The following is a 15,204-nucleotide window of genomic DNA, read 5'->3' as shown; positions in this document are numbered from 1 at the left end:
ATTCTGCAAAGATGCCATAAAAGGTAAGTTTTGTTCCCTTTGTTCAATTCAGTTAGAACTAGACTGAGTGTGCTGATTAAATTAAGGATGAGTCAGTAATTAAGCTGCACTATCCTGGAAATCAGAAGTGCTGTTCCTTGCTCTGTCACTGTCTTCCTGTGCTAATGCAGGAAAAAATCAGTGTGATTTCGGTGGCAGTACAGGTTCTGTTGTGGCTGTAGTAATGTTGTACCATGCCTTGCAGTCATGCCTTTGATAGGCAAAGCAGCCTTGCTGCAGTGGACTTTCATCCTGAAGTAATGTAATGCTAACAGTATTCCTGGTGCTTAGCTGTTCATCATCTCTTACATGGGTGGTCAGGCTCAAGGATTTGAGCTGATCTGTTTAATATTGAAGTGAAGTGGCTGTAGTGCTTGTATCTGAGAAAGTTAAAAAATTGCAGACATACATATTACAAGAGATTATCAGATTGTGTTGGTTACTAATATAATTGGTTGGAAAGGCTGTGATATAACTAGTATATGTTTTTTTTTTTACTGGTTACAGCTGAATGTCTACACTGAATAATTGTGGTCCTTTTAATTTCAGAGTACATTATACTTCTAGCTAAATATTGTCCTTAACTGCTGTTTAAGTAATAAATTGAAAAGAGATATTCTGTCCTTTTTGTCTGCTGAAGCTATTTTTCTGTCAGTTTTAGAAGAATTTCTTTGATTCATGCTTCATTGACAAGCTCATTTGTTCTTAGCAGCTAGCAGCTGTAAATTGATTTTTGTGATGTTTCCAGTTGTTTCCATTCAAAAGGTTGAAAAGCTTATTTCTTTGCATAAATCATTTTGTGAGGCTAAATTTACCACCTTTGTCTTTAAAGACCAACCAAAAATGTTAATGTGCATGTCTCAAATAATGGTCATGGCTCTCACCCTATCACCTGCAGACATGCTTTCATGAAAACTTACTGGTGTTTATCACTACTAATGACATATCTGTTAGCTTTTCCAGGAAAAGCAGGGACAAATGTTTAGGATTAATACTTCTATCTTTAATTTTATATTGAGAGTAATTGTAGAATGTTTTTTTATGAAATAACTAATGCGTTTGGTAACTCTCTGGGTTTAGAATCATAGAATCGTTTAGGTTGGAAAAGACCTTTAAGGTCGTTGAGTCCAACCGTAAACCTAATGCTGCCAAGCCCACCACTAAATCTCATGGCCCTAAGTGCAATGTCTCCACATCTTTTGAACGCCTCCAGGGATGGTGACTCCACCACTTCCCTGGGCAGCCTGTTCCAACACTTGACAACCCTTTTAGTGAAGAAATTTCTCCTAATGTGCAATCTAAACCTCCCCTGGTGCAACTTGAGGCTGTTTTCTCTTGTCATTTTGAAATATGGCTTGACTTTTATTGTAAGTCCACTGCTACTTTCATTAGCATCAGTCAGAATTAATTAGTAATAAGAAAAGTATTGAAATCCTATAATTTGTGTTCTGCGCATTTCCATCACATAATAATGTCTTGAACCTTAGATTGTCAAATCTTGATAATTTAATTTTATCTCAGTATAAATCTGTTAACCTGTTAGGGGTAGGAAGGCATTTTAATTGCCCACCTAAACCAAAAAAATGGTAGAAAATTATTTCTAAGGCAGGAAGTCAAGAAATCAAACATTTACTGTACTTTACCTCCCAATGTATAATAATTTGCAGTAATGTAATAAAAATTTACTGTTCCTGAGGTTTGTCTCTTTTTAGTAGGAAGCTTTAAGCCACTGCATATAGACCATCTACATAGGTTGATTAGCAGAAGACATTTGTAGGTTTTTATCTGCAATGAGAGGTAAAATGGCAGATGGCCAAATGTGAAATTTCCATCATCAGGACTCTGATCAGCACTGAGGACTTGTTCTCCAGCCTCCTCTTTCCTGTCTCATTTTCCCAACCTATTTCTTTCTTTGTTCCTTGGGCTGCTTGTCACAGTCAGCTCTGCTCACTGTGCAGGTTCAAGTTTGTTCTTTGTGCATTCATGTTGAGCAAATTCTTCCTCCATGCCTGGGTGACCTAATGGGTGGCTCCTGCAGAGCACAGGAAAAAAAATGTTCCTTGTTCACATCGCTAATACCTTAGCAGGCTCAAGATTTGCATTTGCAAGCATGTGCCTGCTCAGCTCAGAGTTTGTAAATATCCAGGGAAGGTACGCTTAAAAATGAGGCAGTTAGTTTAAAAGCCTAAATAAATCTTTACTGACCATGTATGGGCTATAAATCTTCTAAGCCTGCTGAGTTGGAGAGAATTGGTGGGTTGGCAGGGTTGGCAGCCCCTCAAGCAGAAGTTACATACAGCCATCTTTCAAGTCCCCATCCCAGGACTTTCAAAGAAAAAATTTTTACCCAAGGAACTGCCGAACCATGCAATACAGTATGAGAGAGAAAAAAAGCAGTGAACTGATAGCTGCAATTTGACAGAGTTACAAGCTCTGTGTTCTACAATGGGAAGATGAGGATAGCCTTTGAGTCAGCAGTCCTTCTTACTTTTAATGTACCAGAATAAGAGTTTTACCAAGTTTGTGATGTATTATTTCAATGTTACAGGTTCATGAAAGCTTTAAGTTATGCCTCATTAGATAAAGAAGATTTATTAAGTCCTATTAATCAAAACACACTTCAGCGTTCCTCTTCTGTTCGCTCCATGGTTTCTAATGCTACCTATGGTAGCTCTGATGATTACATTGGCCTTGCTCTTCCAGTGGATATCAATGAAATATTTCAGGTATGTATGTGATAACTTACTGGGTTCGTTTGCATTTTCGTAGTGAAAGATAGTCAACTGTTGCATTTTTATCAGAATAGATTAGATCTAGAGAAATGAGGAAAAACTCTTGTGGTACTTTCAAGGAATGCATTTTGGAGATCAAGAGTTTGTTTTCTAACCCTGTTTACAGAAAACCAGTAGTCTGTTTTGTATTATTAGGCAAATAATGACACATGCTAGGTTAGAAGAGTGTTAAACAACGGTAGCATAAGTTGGTTTTTTTTTTTTTTTAGTTGACAGCTAGCTTCTATACTAAAATTAGAATAGCCTGTGGACATTTGTATGATCATACCATTAAATTATATTGTCTTACTTAACCTTACAGATATATCTATATTTAAGTTAAACCAGATCTTTTTAATATCTTATCAATTGCTTTCCTCTTTCTACTTGGTTAAAACACTTTCCCATCTAACAAACTGATGCATCACAGGGTTTAATATTTTGTTACTTGATGTATGTCAAAGTTAAATGAGCCGGCTTCCTTATCTTTAGTTTATGTAGTCTTTGCCTTTTAAACCTAAATGGCTTTCTTACTAATCTCAAAAAAATTACTAAAGCTAGAGTAAAGGCAAGATTTTTCAATCATACCTGCTTTTATTCCCCCTTTATGAAATGACTAGTTTTTCTTTCTCCTTTACAGTCTTTGTGGCATATTTATGTTACCTCATTTCTTCTCACTCAACGCTTTTTCTAGAGTTGATACATGTCTTGACTCTGCAACATCTTACAGGCAACTTTTTTTATGTCCTGGGTGTTTTTTGCGCTGTTCTCCCAAGATCTCCATTGTAGAGTGATTGTGGACAGATCGTTAATAGCCACTTCTGTGTCACTGGTTTCCTTACAGCCTGTCACCACTGTTAATGTTTGCTGACTGTTCATAAGCCTTGCTTAATAAATGTTCATTCACAAATGTGTGTTTTTCTCATCGGCTTTTTGTTAGTACTCAGGAGCCCATTCTTAATTTCTTCCTCTAATTAGACCTTTTTCCTGAAGTAAAAAAATGGACATTTTATTTCCTCCTAAAAATCTACTTTTCCTTTGTATATGATTATTACCTGTGCTAATTTTAATTTTCACTTCAATATTCCAGGTAAAGGAAACTCCGTATTTCCAGAAGAAAACCACACTTCCATTTGATGACCATGGAGCTAGGGTCTTCGCACCTGATGCAGGAGGTACTGGTTTTGTTCTTCTCATGTACCTTTTTGTTGTGTATTTCTACATTGGGTGGGGTGTTGGTTTATTTTTGTTTTTTCTTTACAGAAAAGGTTATTTTTAGCTGTTAAGTTTTGAGAGCTGTGTTCGGGATTCAGGATGGCAGGCCATTAATTCCCTGTTTTATTTAGTTTGAGATAATGTGGTGTTGCTGCAAAGTAACATAAGCTTGGTCCTCCTCTAGTAAACAAAGGAGGAAGGTCTACATATCTTTGATTATAATATGAGCTAATGCTAATCTAAGGCTGGTAGTGATATTGCATTAAAGTAAGTAGCAAAATTTAAGCTAAGATAAAATATGTATGCCACATATTGAGCTGTTAGATTTTGACTTCCCTTTGATTACATGTGAATTTATAGGAACCAATGAAGGTGTTAGGTGTGTATTTCAGAAAGTAAATTTTGTCTTTTTGTGATGTTTCCATGACAGTTGATCAGCAGAGTTGATGGGACATTGTACAAGAGAATTGCAAGTGTGCTGTAATGCCTGGCTTGTTCTGAAATGCACTTCCTTTTTACTTGAGAGTAGTCAGAAATCTGTATGGCGTCAATATGTGTCTTTTCAGTTTGACAACTGAAAAAGCAGTGAAACTGGTCCTAAAGTAGTATTGGATAGCTGTTGTCTTGCCTCCTAGTTAACTGGAACTTTATTACAAGCACTTTGAACATGCAAATAGACACATCTTACTGATTTTTATTTTTATTTCGTGTGGTTAATGTAATATATAAAGCTGATTTTCCTGAAAGAATGTTTCTGTAGTTTGATAAGTTTCAGTGTAAAGTAACTCTTGTTCAAAACTGCATTTGTTGGTATTTTCCATCCAGGGAAGAGCATGTCACTGAAGTGTCTGTCTTGTTTCTCTGTTGTTGAGTCTAGTTTCTTCCTATTACAGGCACTAAGTTAGGTTTTTAAATTGTGTTTCTGTGTTAATTGGTACACCTGTCATTTAACTATCTGGTATATTGTTGTACTAATCTTGTTTGACACTATGAAATTTGGTAATGTGTTAGTGTTGCATGAGTATTACTAATGTTGATACAATGTCAGGATTTACCACACACCTTCTTACAGTATGTGTGTACAGTGTGTGTGTTTAGAGGTTGAATTCTGTCCTTTGCAATATTTTGTTATATATGAGAAGCTGGGACTAAAATGTTATGTCTGTTTCCCAAATGCCAACAATCTTGGGAGCTTAACCACTCAAAAATAAAAAAGTTTCTGGATCTTCACACACATGTACCCTTCCCAGCCTTAAGAGGTTTAAAAGGGGAAATTTAGTTGAAATAACGTTACTGTTTGGTTTTCTTTTTTCTGATGTCTAATTGCTTATCTACAGGCCTTCCATCGGGTACAAGTGATGTTGTCAAAAGCCCTTTTCAGATGCTCCGACAGCAGATCAGTCTCACAGAAATAATGAATACTAGCCGTTCAGATGCCTCTCAGTTTTTAGAAAATACAGAGGATACAGGGCTGCAGGAGCACACAGATGAGAACTGCCTTTACTGTGTCTGCATTCAGATACTGGGTTATCAGCCTAACAACAAAGTGAACTCTTCATATAGTCGTACAGGTTAGTGTTCCTTGTGGGGAAATGTGATAAAACTGAATGAAAATACTGAATTTTGTTCATCTTTAAAACTGATTAATCTGTAAGGGGTTTTTTTCTTACTACTGACCTTGACATTAATTCTCCATAATAAGCTCACTGTGCAACCAATGGTATATCTATGGTCATTTCCAGCTTTTTGATTTCTAGTGGTGTTAGCATGGCTGGGTGCCTGCATGTTTTGTGGGGGTTTTTTTTAATATTTTTAAGAGCTTACCAAAATACAAAATCTGAAACCTTATTTAGTACTTAAAATCCATGTCTTGAAAACTGACACTGTCAAACTCATGAAAAGTCTGACTTCAAAGCCAGCCTGTGCCATAAAACAAAACAAAGGAAATCTGAGGAGTCTGAAGTTGAGCTGTAATTTCTGGGATTTAGTCATCTTCCTTCGTATTTTGAGATTCAGATAGGATTCAGAATTATTTTTTCTTAACCTTCTCTGCAGAGCTTGCAGTTACATACCTTTTTGCAATGTCTGTAATAAAAAGATAATCCAGTAATGGCTGCTTAGTAGGAATCCTCACTGTTTTACAGCGGTGTTACACATTCAGGTGGTAGCATATAGAGTACTGTTGGCAAGGGAGATGATGTACAAAATGTGAGGAATGGCCCAGAGAGCTAAGCTTGAGCTTGAGTTCAGTATCAAGAAGGGATAGCAAATGAAATCCCAACTCTAGTCTTCAAATAAGGGTGTTAGAGGTGTGGCAGAGCCAGGATCTTGTCAGAGGCACACAGCCAAGGGACAGGAGGCCATGAACACATGCTGTAGGAATAGAAATTCTGATTGAACATAAGACGAAACTCTTGACAGTGTAACCTAATGTCATTTTGAGGTGAACCCTTCTTTGAGCAAGGGGTGAACTAGGTGATCTCCAGGAGTCCCTTCAGACCTATTGTTTTTCTGTGGTTCTGTTAACTGTGCTACAATTAAAAGCTTGGATTTTATATTCATCTCTTTAAATCCAAAACACTGAAGGCTGTGGATAGTGAAATCTCCCAGAAGAATCTTAACTTGTCACATCTTTCTGTTGATGAAGACAGAGCCCTTTCTGTAACACCTCTGATAATTGTATGAACAAAATGTGTGTATGCAGGAGCATCTTTATTATGTAAATAGAGCACAGATATATCAATAAGAACTCTGTGTGATGACAGTTTTTAGGCTTCCATCAGTGTCTAAGAGTTGATTATTTTCAGTCAAGTATTTTAAGATTCAAAAAAAGTGATTTTTAGACATTTTGTGTATGATTTGTCCAAAATCTAACATCTGGTTTCCAGCTGGTTTATATGCACAGTACTTAGTGTTATGCCCATTGTAGAAAAATAACAAAAGCATCTGAAGTGAGGAAAAATGTGAATAACAAAGATACAACATCTTGTTTATGTCAGATTTTTCAGACATTCCATATACTGACTGGTGTGGGCAGACCATACACAATCACTTAGATGTGCATTCCTCCAAATTTTCTGGAATTTCAGGCTGTAGTGATGCAGTATCCCATGGTTCAGCTAGCAGCACCAAGAGTACAGAGCTTGTACTAGGTAAGTTTGAAAGCCTTATGATTATTAGAGACTATAATTCTTACAGTATTTAAGTACTGTGGAAAAATAATACTTATACATACTACAACAAAGTATTGCTTATTATTTAAAAAAAGCAAACAAAAAAACCCAAACCAAGAATAAAAACAACCACCATTTCCAGATGAGAGAATATAATTTTAAACTCTTCTCCTTTTGCTGTACAGCACTTCTGTGGGTTATTATATAGCTCTGTATCCGACATGACAAGCAAATTGATGGCCTTTTTTTTCCACACTGGTGTTAGTTTAAAAAAAAAAAAGACTAAATTTCTGTAAAGAGAAAGACGCTTCTTTCTTAGGCTTGTGGTTTACATTTTGAGTTACCATAATTTCTTAAGTAGCTGGTTGCTAACTTCTCCAGCATCTGATAGAAACAGAGCAGGTAATCACTCGCGCAGACAGAATTGTAATTGAATCTTACAGGTTTTTCCATTTATGAAATGGTAGTTTACCTTTTAAAAATATTTCTATGTTAAAATTCCTGATAATAGTATTTTTTCTGTTTTAATTTCAATGGAAATATTTGTTGATAATTCAGAATACATACATAAATACGTGTGTGTATGTGCTTTTGGAATGCTAAAACAGATTTACGTGGCGTAAGACTAGCACAATCAAAGACTGTTCTGTTTAAACTCCATACTGTTTAATTTGTTTTTCCAGGAGTAAAATCAATCCCAGATGATACACCAGTATGCAGAATACTTCTGCGGAAAGAAGTCTTACGTTTAGTAATCAATTTGAGTAGTTCAGTAGGAACCAAGGGCCATGAAACTGGACTCCTGACGTAAGTTCAATACCTTTCAGGTGTTTTAGCAACATTTAGTTGTATGTATTCTCGAAGATCTCTGGGATAGTGATTAACCTTATTTCTGACTTGTCAAAGAACTGTCAACACAGATATGATTGAATGTATCATAAAAGCTAAGCAAAGAGTTTTCCTTTAATATTTTTGCTCTGTCTTTAATTTCTTACTCTTCCCCAGTCTTTTTAAAATCAGTAATTCAACTGTAGTGATACTTCATTACATACCAAGTATATCATGCATCTTTTTAAAAAAACGATAATTCTTTTTTGTTATTTGTGCCAAATAACATATATCAAATAAGCAGAATAATGAGCTGAAAGTAACATCTTGAGAAACACAAATCTGCTTTGAGAGAGAGTACAACTACTGGAATTAATTTATAGAAAAAATCATGTTAAAATATAGGAATATAAATCCAGGGGCCAAATGTTATAATAAAACCTGTAGGTTTCTGGGCTAGTGACACTGGAAACTGATGTACAGCTGCTGAAAGAAAATGCAGAAATGCTCATTTTAGTTTCAAAAATGCTTGCAGGTAATTAAGTTAGCTTTTTTGTATTTTTTTTACTGTTGTACATGTGGGTGCCAATTCTTTGATACACTATTCTTTTTCTACATCTGTTATTTTAAGACTAGGTGATCTCAGCAATTCTGTACAACTTTCAAATTATATATTCTGTTTTACCTCATTAATACAGATTTCTTCCAGTTTGGTACAAAATAATGCTGTCTGTTTTGATTTTCTTGCTTCATCAGATCCAGAATTTATAACGCCTGTTACTGAAGAATTCTACTTTTGTTAATGATGACAATCAAAATCTAATTGAACAGTGTTTCAGAATATGATGGAAGTCTGTTCAAGACTTATGAAATCTTGGTGTTTCTTCTGTTTTTCAGAATTAAGGAGAAGTATCCCCAAGCATTTGATGACATATGCCTTTACTCTGAGGTGTCCTACTTGTTAGCACATTGTACATTTCGACTTCCATCTCGAAGGTTCATTCAGGAGCTATTTCAAGATGTACAGTTCTTACAAGTAAGTGGAGGGTCCAAATGCATTGAATGCACTGAAATGTGCCACCTGGATGCAAGTTTCATGCTCTGAATAAAAGATGCTTTCAGATATATCTTCAAGGAAACCATTTTATAGTGTTTCTCTAGTAAAATCTCTAACATTATTAATACTCCATGTCTTTTTCCTGTAGATGCATGAAGAAGCGGAGGCTATTTTAGCAACACCAACAAAACAGCCAGTAATTGATGCATCAGCTGAATCCTGACCTCTGTCTCATGCAGTGCATTACATACAGACTTTCTGAAATCCTCAGACAACCTCCGACTGACTGGATAAAAAGCTTGGAGCATCATCTTCTAAACCGTTCCAGAAGCTACTGGTACCTGAAGACTGAACTGAAAACATTTTCTTCCTCAACCAACTACTGCCCCAGTCTTTTGAGCCCTTTGGGGAGTTATTAAACATTACCATAGTTTTAATAATAGTAATTACCAGTATATGCAAGAGCCGAGCACTGAACACCTCCACAAGTTTTCATTTCATTTTCTACCATAAATTTAAAAAAAAAAACAGGACAACATGCAGAGACATCTTTTTTGATTGACTTCTGATTCTGTTCCAGAGAAGCAGAACGATGCCTTCCTTTTTAAACCCTGGATATCAGGAATCAGAGAGATGAGGGTGCATTCCATTGCCAGCAATGGGGAGCCATGCTGTAATTGTGGACAACGGGGGATTAATGTTAACCCTTCTCTGTTGTTTTTTGTACTGTTTATAACACTACTTGGGGGTTTGTAACTTCAGACAGAAAGAAAAGCCTCTGTGAATCTGAGGTTTCCTTTAAGTTATTTTAATATTGCTATAGTTGTAAATCATTTTATTAGCAGTCTCTCCAGTTTCAGTACATTTACATACATACATGTATCTTATCTGAACCAGTTAAGGATTTTCACTACAGTTTGATTTTAAAAATAACAAATCAGTTAAACTTAAAATGCTGAAATCAGATTGTTTTCCCTGAATGATATGCATGTGTTTGCAGTTTCTACGCTCACGCTCATATAGTACGAATGTTGGTCTTACTCTAAACTAAAATCCTTTAAAAAGCATGCTTTGTATCAGTTAAATGAATATTGTATAAACTAAACTTGAAGACATTTAATCATTGCTGCTTTTGTGAGAAGACATAATACGAGTGTTTCCCAAGTTCCATGGAAACAGCCTTTTATAAAAACAAAGGTTTATTTGAATTTTCAATGGATGAGTGATCAAGCATTGGATAGTACTAATAATTGTAGTGAAAAGCCTTAAGTACCAAAATTTGGAGCAGCAGTACTTATTTTATACTGGTATTTAAGACTTGTTGCAAAACTTAAATGCTACAGTGACTGAAATCATTGCCTCTATCATGTTACTAGTGAGGTTTCTAAATTAATGAGTGCAAGCTTAAAAAAATAAAGTAAGAATCCCCATCACTTTTATCATGGATCTAAAGATTCAGAAGCCTTTATATGAAGGTAATATAAATATATGCAAATGTGTATATACAGTAGCATGGCCGCCTTTGTTAGAATGCCTGTAATAGAAGGGATTACCCTTTGATTTTGATATAGGTGAATAATTCAGCTGGACTGTACTAAGTAGAACATATTTTTATCCATTCACTTTTACCATTTTTTATAATTGTCAGATTAATACTTAAGTGAAGATAAGTGAAATTTATCCTGATGCTCATAACTGTTCTTACTAGCTATGCTACTGGAGATATCAATTAGTTCTGTGAACAGGAAAACACAATTCCTAGTGAAATGTAGAATTTCTTTGTTCTTACTGGAGATTTGATCTTGCCACATAAGCACTGCTTTGCAGCTATCACTTCACTGAGTTCTTATGTGCACTCCATATCATCAAGTTCTGGTAAAGCAGATTTTAAGTTGCTGCTCATAGTCAAATTTAGTTCTTAAGATTTCCTTTTCATGAGTTTTCACTGAAAGAAGGAGCAAAAAGAAACTGATTCAACTCTTCTGTGGTCAGTGACACAAATAATATTATCTGTGTGTCAAGGCATGTTTGAAATGCTCTGAAAACATACCACACCAGTAACTATTGGACTTCTGTGGTCATAAGAAAGAAATACTTCTGTAAAACCAAAATGTCAAATCACAGTAGACCAAATAGTGGTATAAACTCCAAAGGAAGTAATGTAGTTTTCCCAAAAAAGGGGCTAGCATATCTTATACAGTAGTTTCAAACACTACCTCAGTTAGACTAGAGTATAAGAGATTTGTTTTAACAGCTAGATGGGGTTACATCAACAACTCCATGTTATTTTTCTGCAGTTAAAGCAAAATAAGTTTTTTCACCTGTACTTCAAAAACCACCTTTCTTCATTTGTTACCAGCTTAACCCATAGCACTTAATGTAGAAAGCACCATAAGAAGGCCTCTGATTATAAACAGGTAAGCGAAAGCAATGTCAATACACTTTTGAAAGAATCTCTATCTTGAAATGCGTATGTGTTCTGAAGTACTTGCTTGTGTGGGGATCCATGACAACAGAAACTTGACATACAAATTATGGCCTGAAATTCAGTTATGAAACGTGATTTTTTTTTCTGAAAGTGTATGAGTGTCAGTAGATTTCAACAAGTATGCATCAAGGATGTAAAGTCTGTACTGTACATAACATACAACATTTCTAGAATTAATTTACCTATTTACATTAAGCTCACATTAATGTTTCATTTTAATTGGCAAATGAAGGGATTCTGTAATTGAAGGAATTTGATATTGGCCTAGTTGCAAACTGTGAATTTCTAAAACTATAGATTTTTTTTTTTAATATCCCTTTTAAAGTTCTTATTTTGGGGGGGGGGGGGGGTTTGCTTCATGATAAAACTTCAAAAGAAAACATTAGTAAATAAAAATTGTGCTTATATTAACCCTAATAAAGAATCCTTCCACTTCTCCTAGAAAGATTTGCAAGGGAAGCTGACAGACCACCTGCTTTGTATTTTTCCAGTCCGAACAATTGGTGATACTGTCAAATAAATGGTAAAATGTAGAGCATTCACCCACACTATATACAAATACACTTTAGTTGCTGTGGCAAAGAAAACTGACTGATTCAACATGCTAACACAAAATACTCAGCTCTGAGGGGAAAGCCTGTGTGGGAAGGAGAGGCTGGCTGTGAAACCAGTCGCATTTGGTCTACTACATTAGCTGGCTGATTTTCTTAGTCTCCTTTTACAGTCAGTGGAAAGGGATGGCCCTTTCCAAAGGGCAGAGAGCTAACTAAAGGGCTCCAAATTACTTCCCCTAGGGCCTGTTTCCCTCCATTGAGTGGGGAGGAGGACAAAGCTGGGTGCTGTGAGTGTCCTTTTGGAGAGAGAGACCTTTCAGCTGTCTGAAATTCGGAGATGCAGAATGCTCCCAGCTGTCCTGGATGTCACTTGAAGCTGGAGATGGTCAGGCTTTGAGGCGCTTAAGTTGTATGTTGGGCCCCTGGCATGTTGTGCTTGAAACAGTTCTTTTTTCCTCATCTGACAGTTATTATTTGACCTGACATATGTACCCTAAATGTGCTCTCATTGGGTTTTGTTGCTGTTTTTTCCCAAGACACAATGAAGTGCTAAAGTATTTGGTAGTGTAGGGTACAGTGGCTTGGCACACTGATGTACATTGCCCTTATAAACATTTAAAAAGGCAGCAGTGAGAATCCTGCTCATATTTTTGTCATTTTAATATGAAACATATGTAGTGATCTTGAATGAGATTTGTAATTTGCAGTGAGAGACTGAAAAAACCTATAACACCTTTACTAGGCACCTGAAGAGAAAAGTAGCTATTTGAGAAACAGGTAATCAAAGCCTAGTGAGAGATGGAAGAGTTGTTGCTGCTTCTTTGTCTGTGTCTTGGACTTGGTGTCTGGCTGTTTGCACTGCAGGAAGCTGCTGTTCCGTTGTAGGTGAACATGAGCTCAAGCTGAGCAATCGCAGTGGAAGAATTCTTGCCAGGCTTCAGAGCCTCTCCAAGGTTTCTGCTTGCCTCCTAGCAGGGCTGCACAGAAGTCCTGTTACTCAGCTTCACTGGAGCCAGCTGAAAGCAGGTCCTGTAACTTTTTAAGTTACACTTCTTTAATATCATGTGCTTATTAAAGGTATACTAGGTGAGAGTAAAATCTGAGAACTGTAAAAGACCTTTGGGAACATACTAGAAACCATGTTTATATTTTGCTAGAAGCCCCCCATCCCCTGGTTTTTGTTTAACTCCTGATTCTGGTTCCCTGGATCGTTTTGTTCTCAACAGATGTGTATGTTCAGTAAAGAATGTGGATTTTCTTTGGACTATTTTTGTAACATGGATGGACAGCAATGCCACAGCATGCAGAAATTGCACATTTTGCTTGAGTTGCTTTGTAAAATACACTATTTTATTTGAGAAATGTAATTTATGCCAAAAAGTGTAACATGCCATTTTGCCACTGAATACTGTGTTTTAGCACAAGATGCAATGTCTAAGGGAGGAAAAGCCAGACATTTTGTAGATTTATTAGAAAAATTGTTCCAATACTGGGCTGTCAGCATCCCTAAAACTGCATTACAAGAGATTATCTAAATTAACCATTCTGAGGAGGGAAGGGATCAAGGAAAATCTCAAGACTTACTTTCCCTGTCCTGTGTGGTCTTTTAATTTAGTAATACGCTGCTACATATTTGGGGGTTCTAGTGTTTTTAGGTCACTGAACAGACATTGAAATCTGATTTATATTGTATACCTGTAACATAGAAAGAAAAAGTATTTATATATTTTCCGTAAGAATATTGCATTGAGCTGTGTATAATTTAAACAGAGGCTTGTCCCAAAATGGTATTACCCACTTTGATTTTTTTTTGTTTTTTTTCTGGTTTTTTTTTGTATAGTGTGTACAGTTCATGTCAATGGGCATTAAAAGCCTCCTGAAGCGTAATCTTGTCAAAGGGATGCATTGTTAATAAAATGTACTTAAACTTCTTATAGTTGTTCTGTCTTGTATGTACCTTGTGGTACTAGAAATGGGTTGGAATTTTATTTATATTTGTAAGTTACTAATTAACTAGAACAACCTGATATTTTTGTCAAATTTGTTTTGCATTACTGCTTTGTAAGATGTCTTATAAAAATAGAAGGGGACTCCTTGTACACCGTTCTTATTTTTAAAATTTAGCATACTGATTGATACTAAGAATTAATAATTTTCCATTTTGTTGAAATGCTAATACTTAAACCATCACAACTGCTGTGAAAGTTGAATTATCAACCAAAAAAACTTTAGAGTTTTGAACCCATTTTAAGAATTTAAAAATATGAAAACTATACATGCCTCCCCACTGATGCAAAAATACTTTTCTAATCTTTAGTTCTAGTGCCTGGACTGTACTCTTTGACTGGCAGGAAGGCATTGTCCTCCCTGGAATCCTCTGTGTGCTTTTAAGCACAGGTGGTTTCATGAAACACCACCCATCAGGGCCAGCAAGGGGAAAGGCTTATAGATAGAGAGGAGCTAACTTCTCATCACCTCGCCAAGCAATCTGGTACTGGGTAAAGTGTTTCCTTGTTTCCAGATAGCGAAGTTTCACCAGTGCAGGATCTCCTGCAGAAAGACCAAGGGAGCTGAGGTGGAAACTCCACAGGCCAATGTGTCTCACCCCACCATTGGGAAGGCACAACTAGCCACGTTGCCTGCACCCTCACGCATACGTCCGCTCACTCCTGGGGCTGAATTACCACAGCCAAGCCCTGGTGGAAGCCGCTTTTTCAGAAGTAGGAATTTGCGCTTTGTTACAGCTGTCCACTGGTGTGAGGAACTGCAGCATGTTGAAATTTAAAACGTTTCATGGGATAGTCTGATCTTTTTGACCAACTTCTGTATCAGAATTCCTTAGACGTGTAACTCCTTGATTTAGGATACCTTTTAAACCTTTTAAAATAAACAGGCCTTTCTTTGAAATGCACAGCTACGAAGTTGCTACTTTGGTAGTGGCAAAACAGCTCCTTTCTGTTTATTGGCCTTTTTTCCAACAGTAAAGCTTTTAAACTACGCAACTACATGCGATGTGGTGAAAACACTTCGGAGAAGTTCTAAGTCGCAAAGGTACTGTGGTATCAAACTTTCAAATTCA

The 15,204-nt window shown here is 36.3% G+C and overlaps 1 protein-coding gene across 1 annotated transcript in view; it reads left to right on the top strand.

Annotated features, from left to right (window-relative positions):
- The window catches only part of RICTOR (RPTOR independent companion of MTOR complex 2), an 88,729-nt gene extending 74,672 nt beyond the window's left edge, over window positions 1-14,057 (top strand). The window contains exons 32-38 of the mRNA XM_069776649.1: window positions 2,588-2,765; window positions 3,901-3,985; window positions 5,363-5,596; window positions 7,025-7,177; window positions 7,882-8,005; window positions 8,924-9,062; window positions 9,232-14,057. Coding sequence (XP_069632750.1) covers window positions 2,588-2,765; window positions 3,901-3,985; window positions 5,363-5,596; window positions 7,025-7,177; window positions 7,882-8,005; window positions 8,924-9,062; window positions 9,232-9,306 — 988 coding nt within the window. The 3' untranslated portion in view covers window positions 9,307-14,057. The remainder of the gene's footprint in view (window positions 1-2,587; window positions 2,766-3,900; window positions 3,986-5,362; window positions 5,597-7,024; window positions 7,178-7,881; window positions 8,006-8,923; window positions 9,063-9,231) is intronic.
- Window positions 14,058-15,204: the final 1,147 nt, after the last annotated feature.

This window comes from Haliaeetus albicilla, chromosome Z (assembly GCF_947461875.1).
Source record: "Haliaeetus albicilla chromosome Z, bHalAlb1.1, whole genome shotgun sequence".
In the NCBI taxonomy this organism is placed as follows: domain Eukaryota; kingdom Metazoa; phylum Chordata; class Aves; order Accipitriformes; family Accipitridae; genus Haliaeetus; species Haliaeetus albicilla.
Note: the sequence above shows the minus strand (reverse complement) of the source record. Positions and strands in the feature narration are given on the sequence as shown.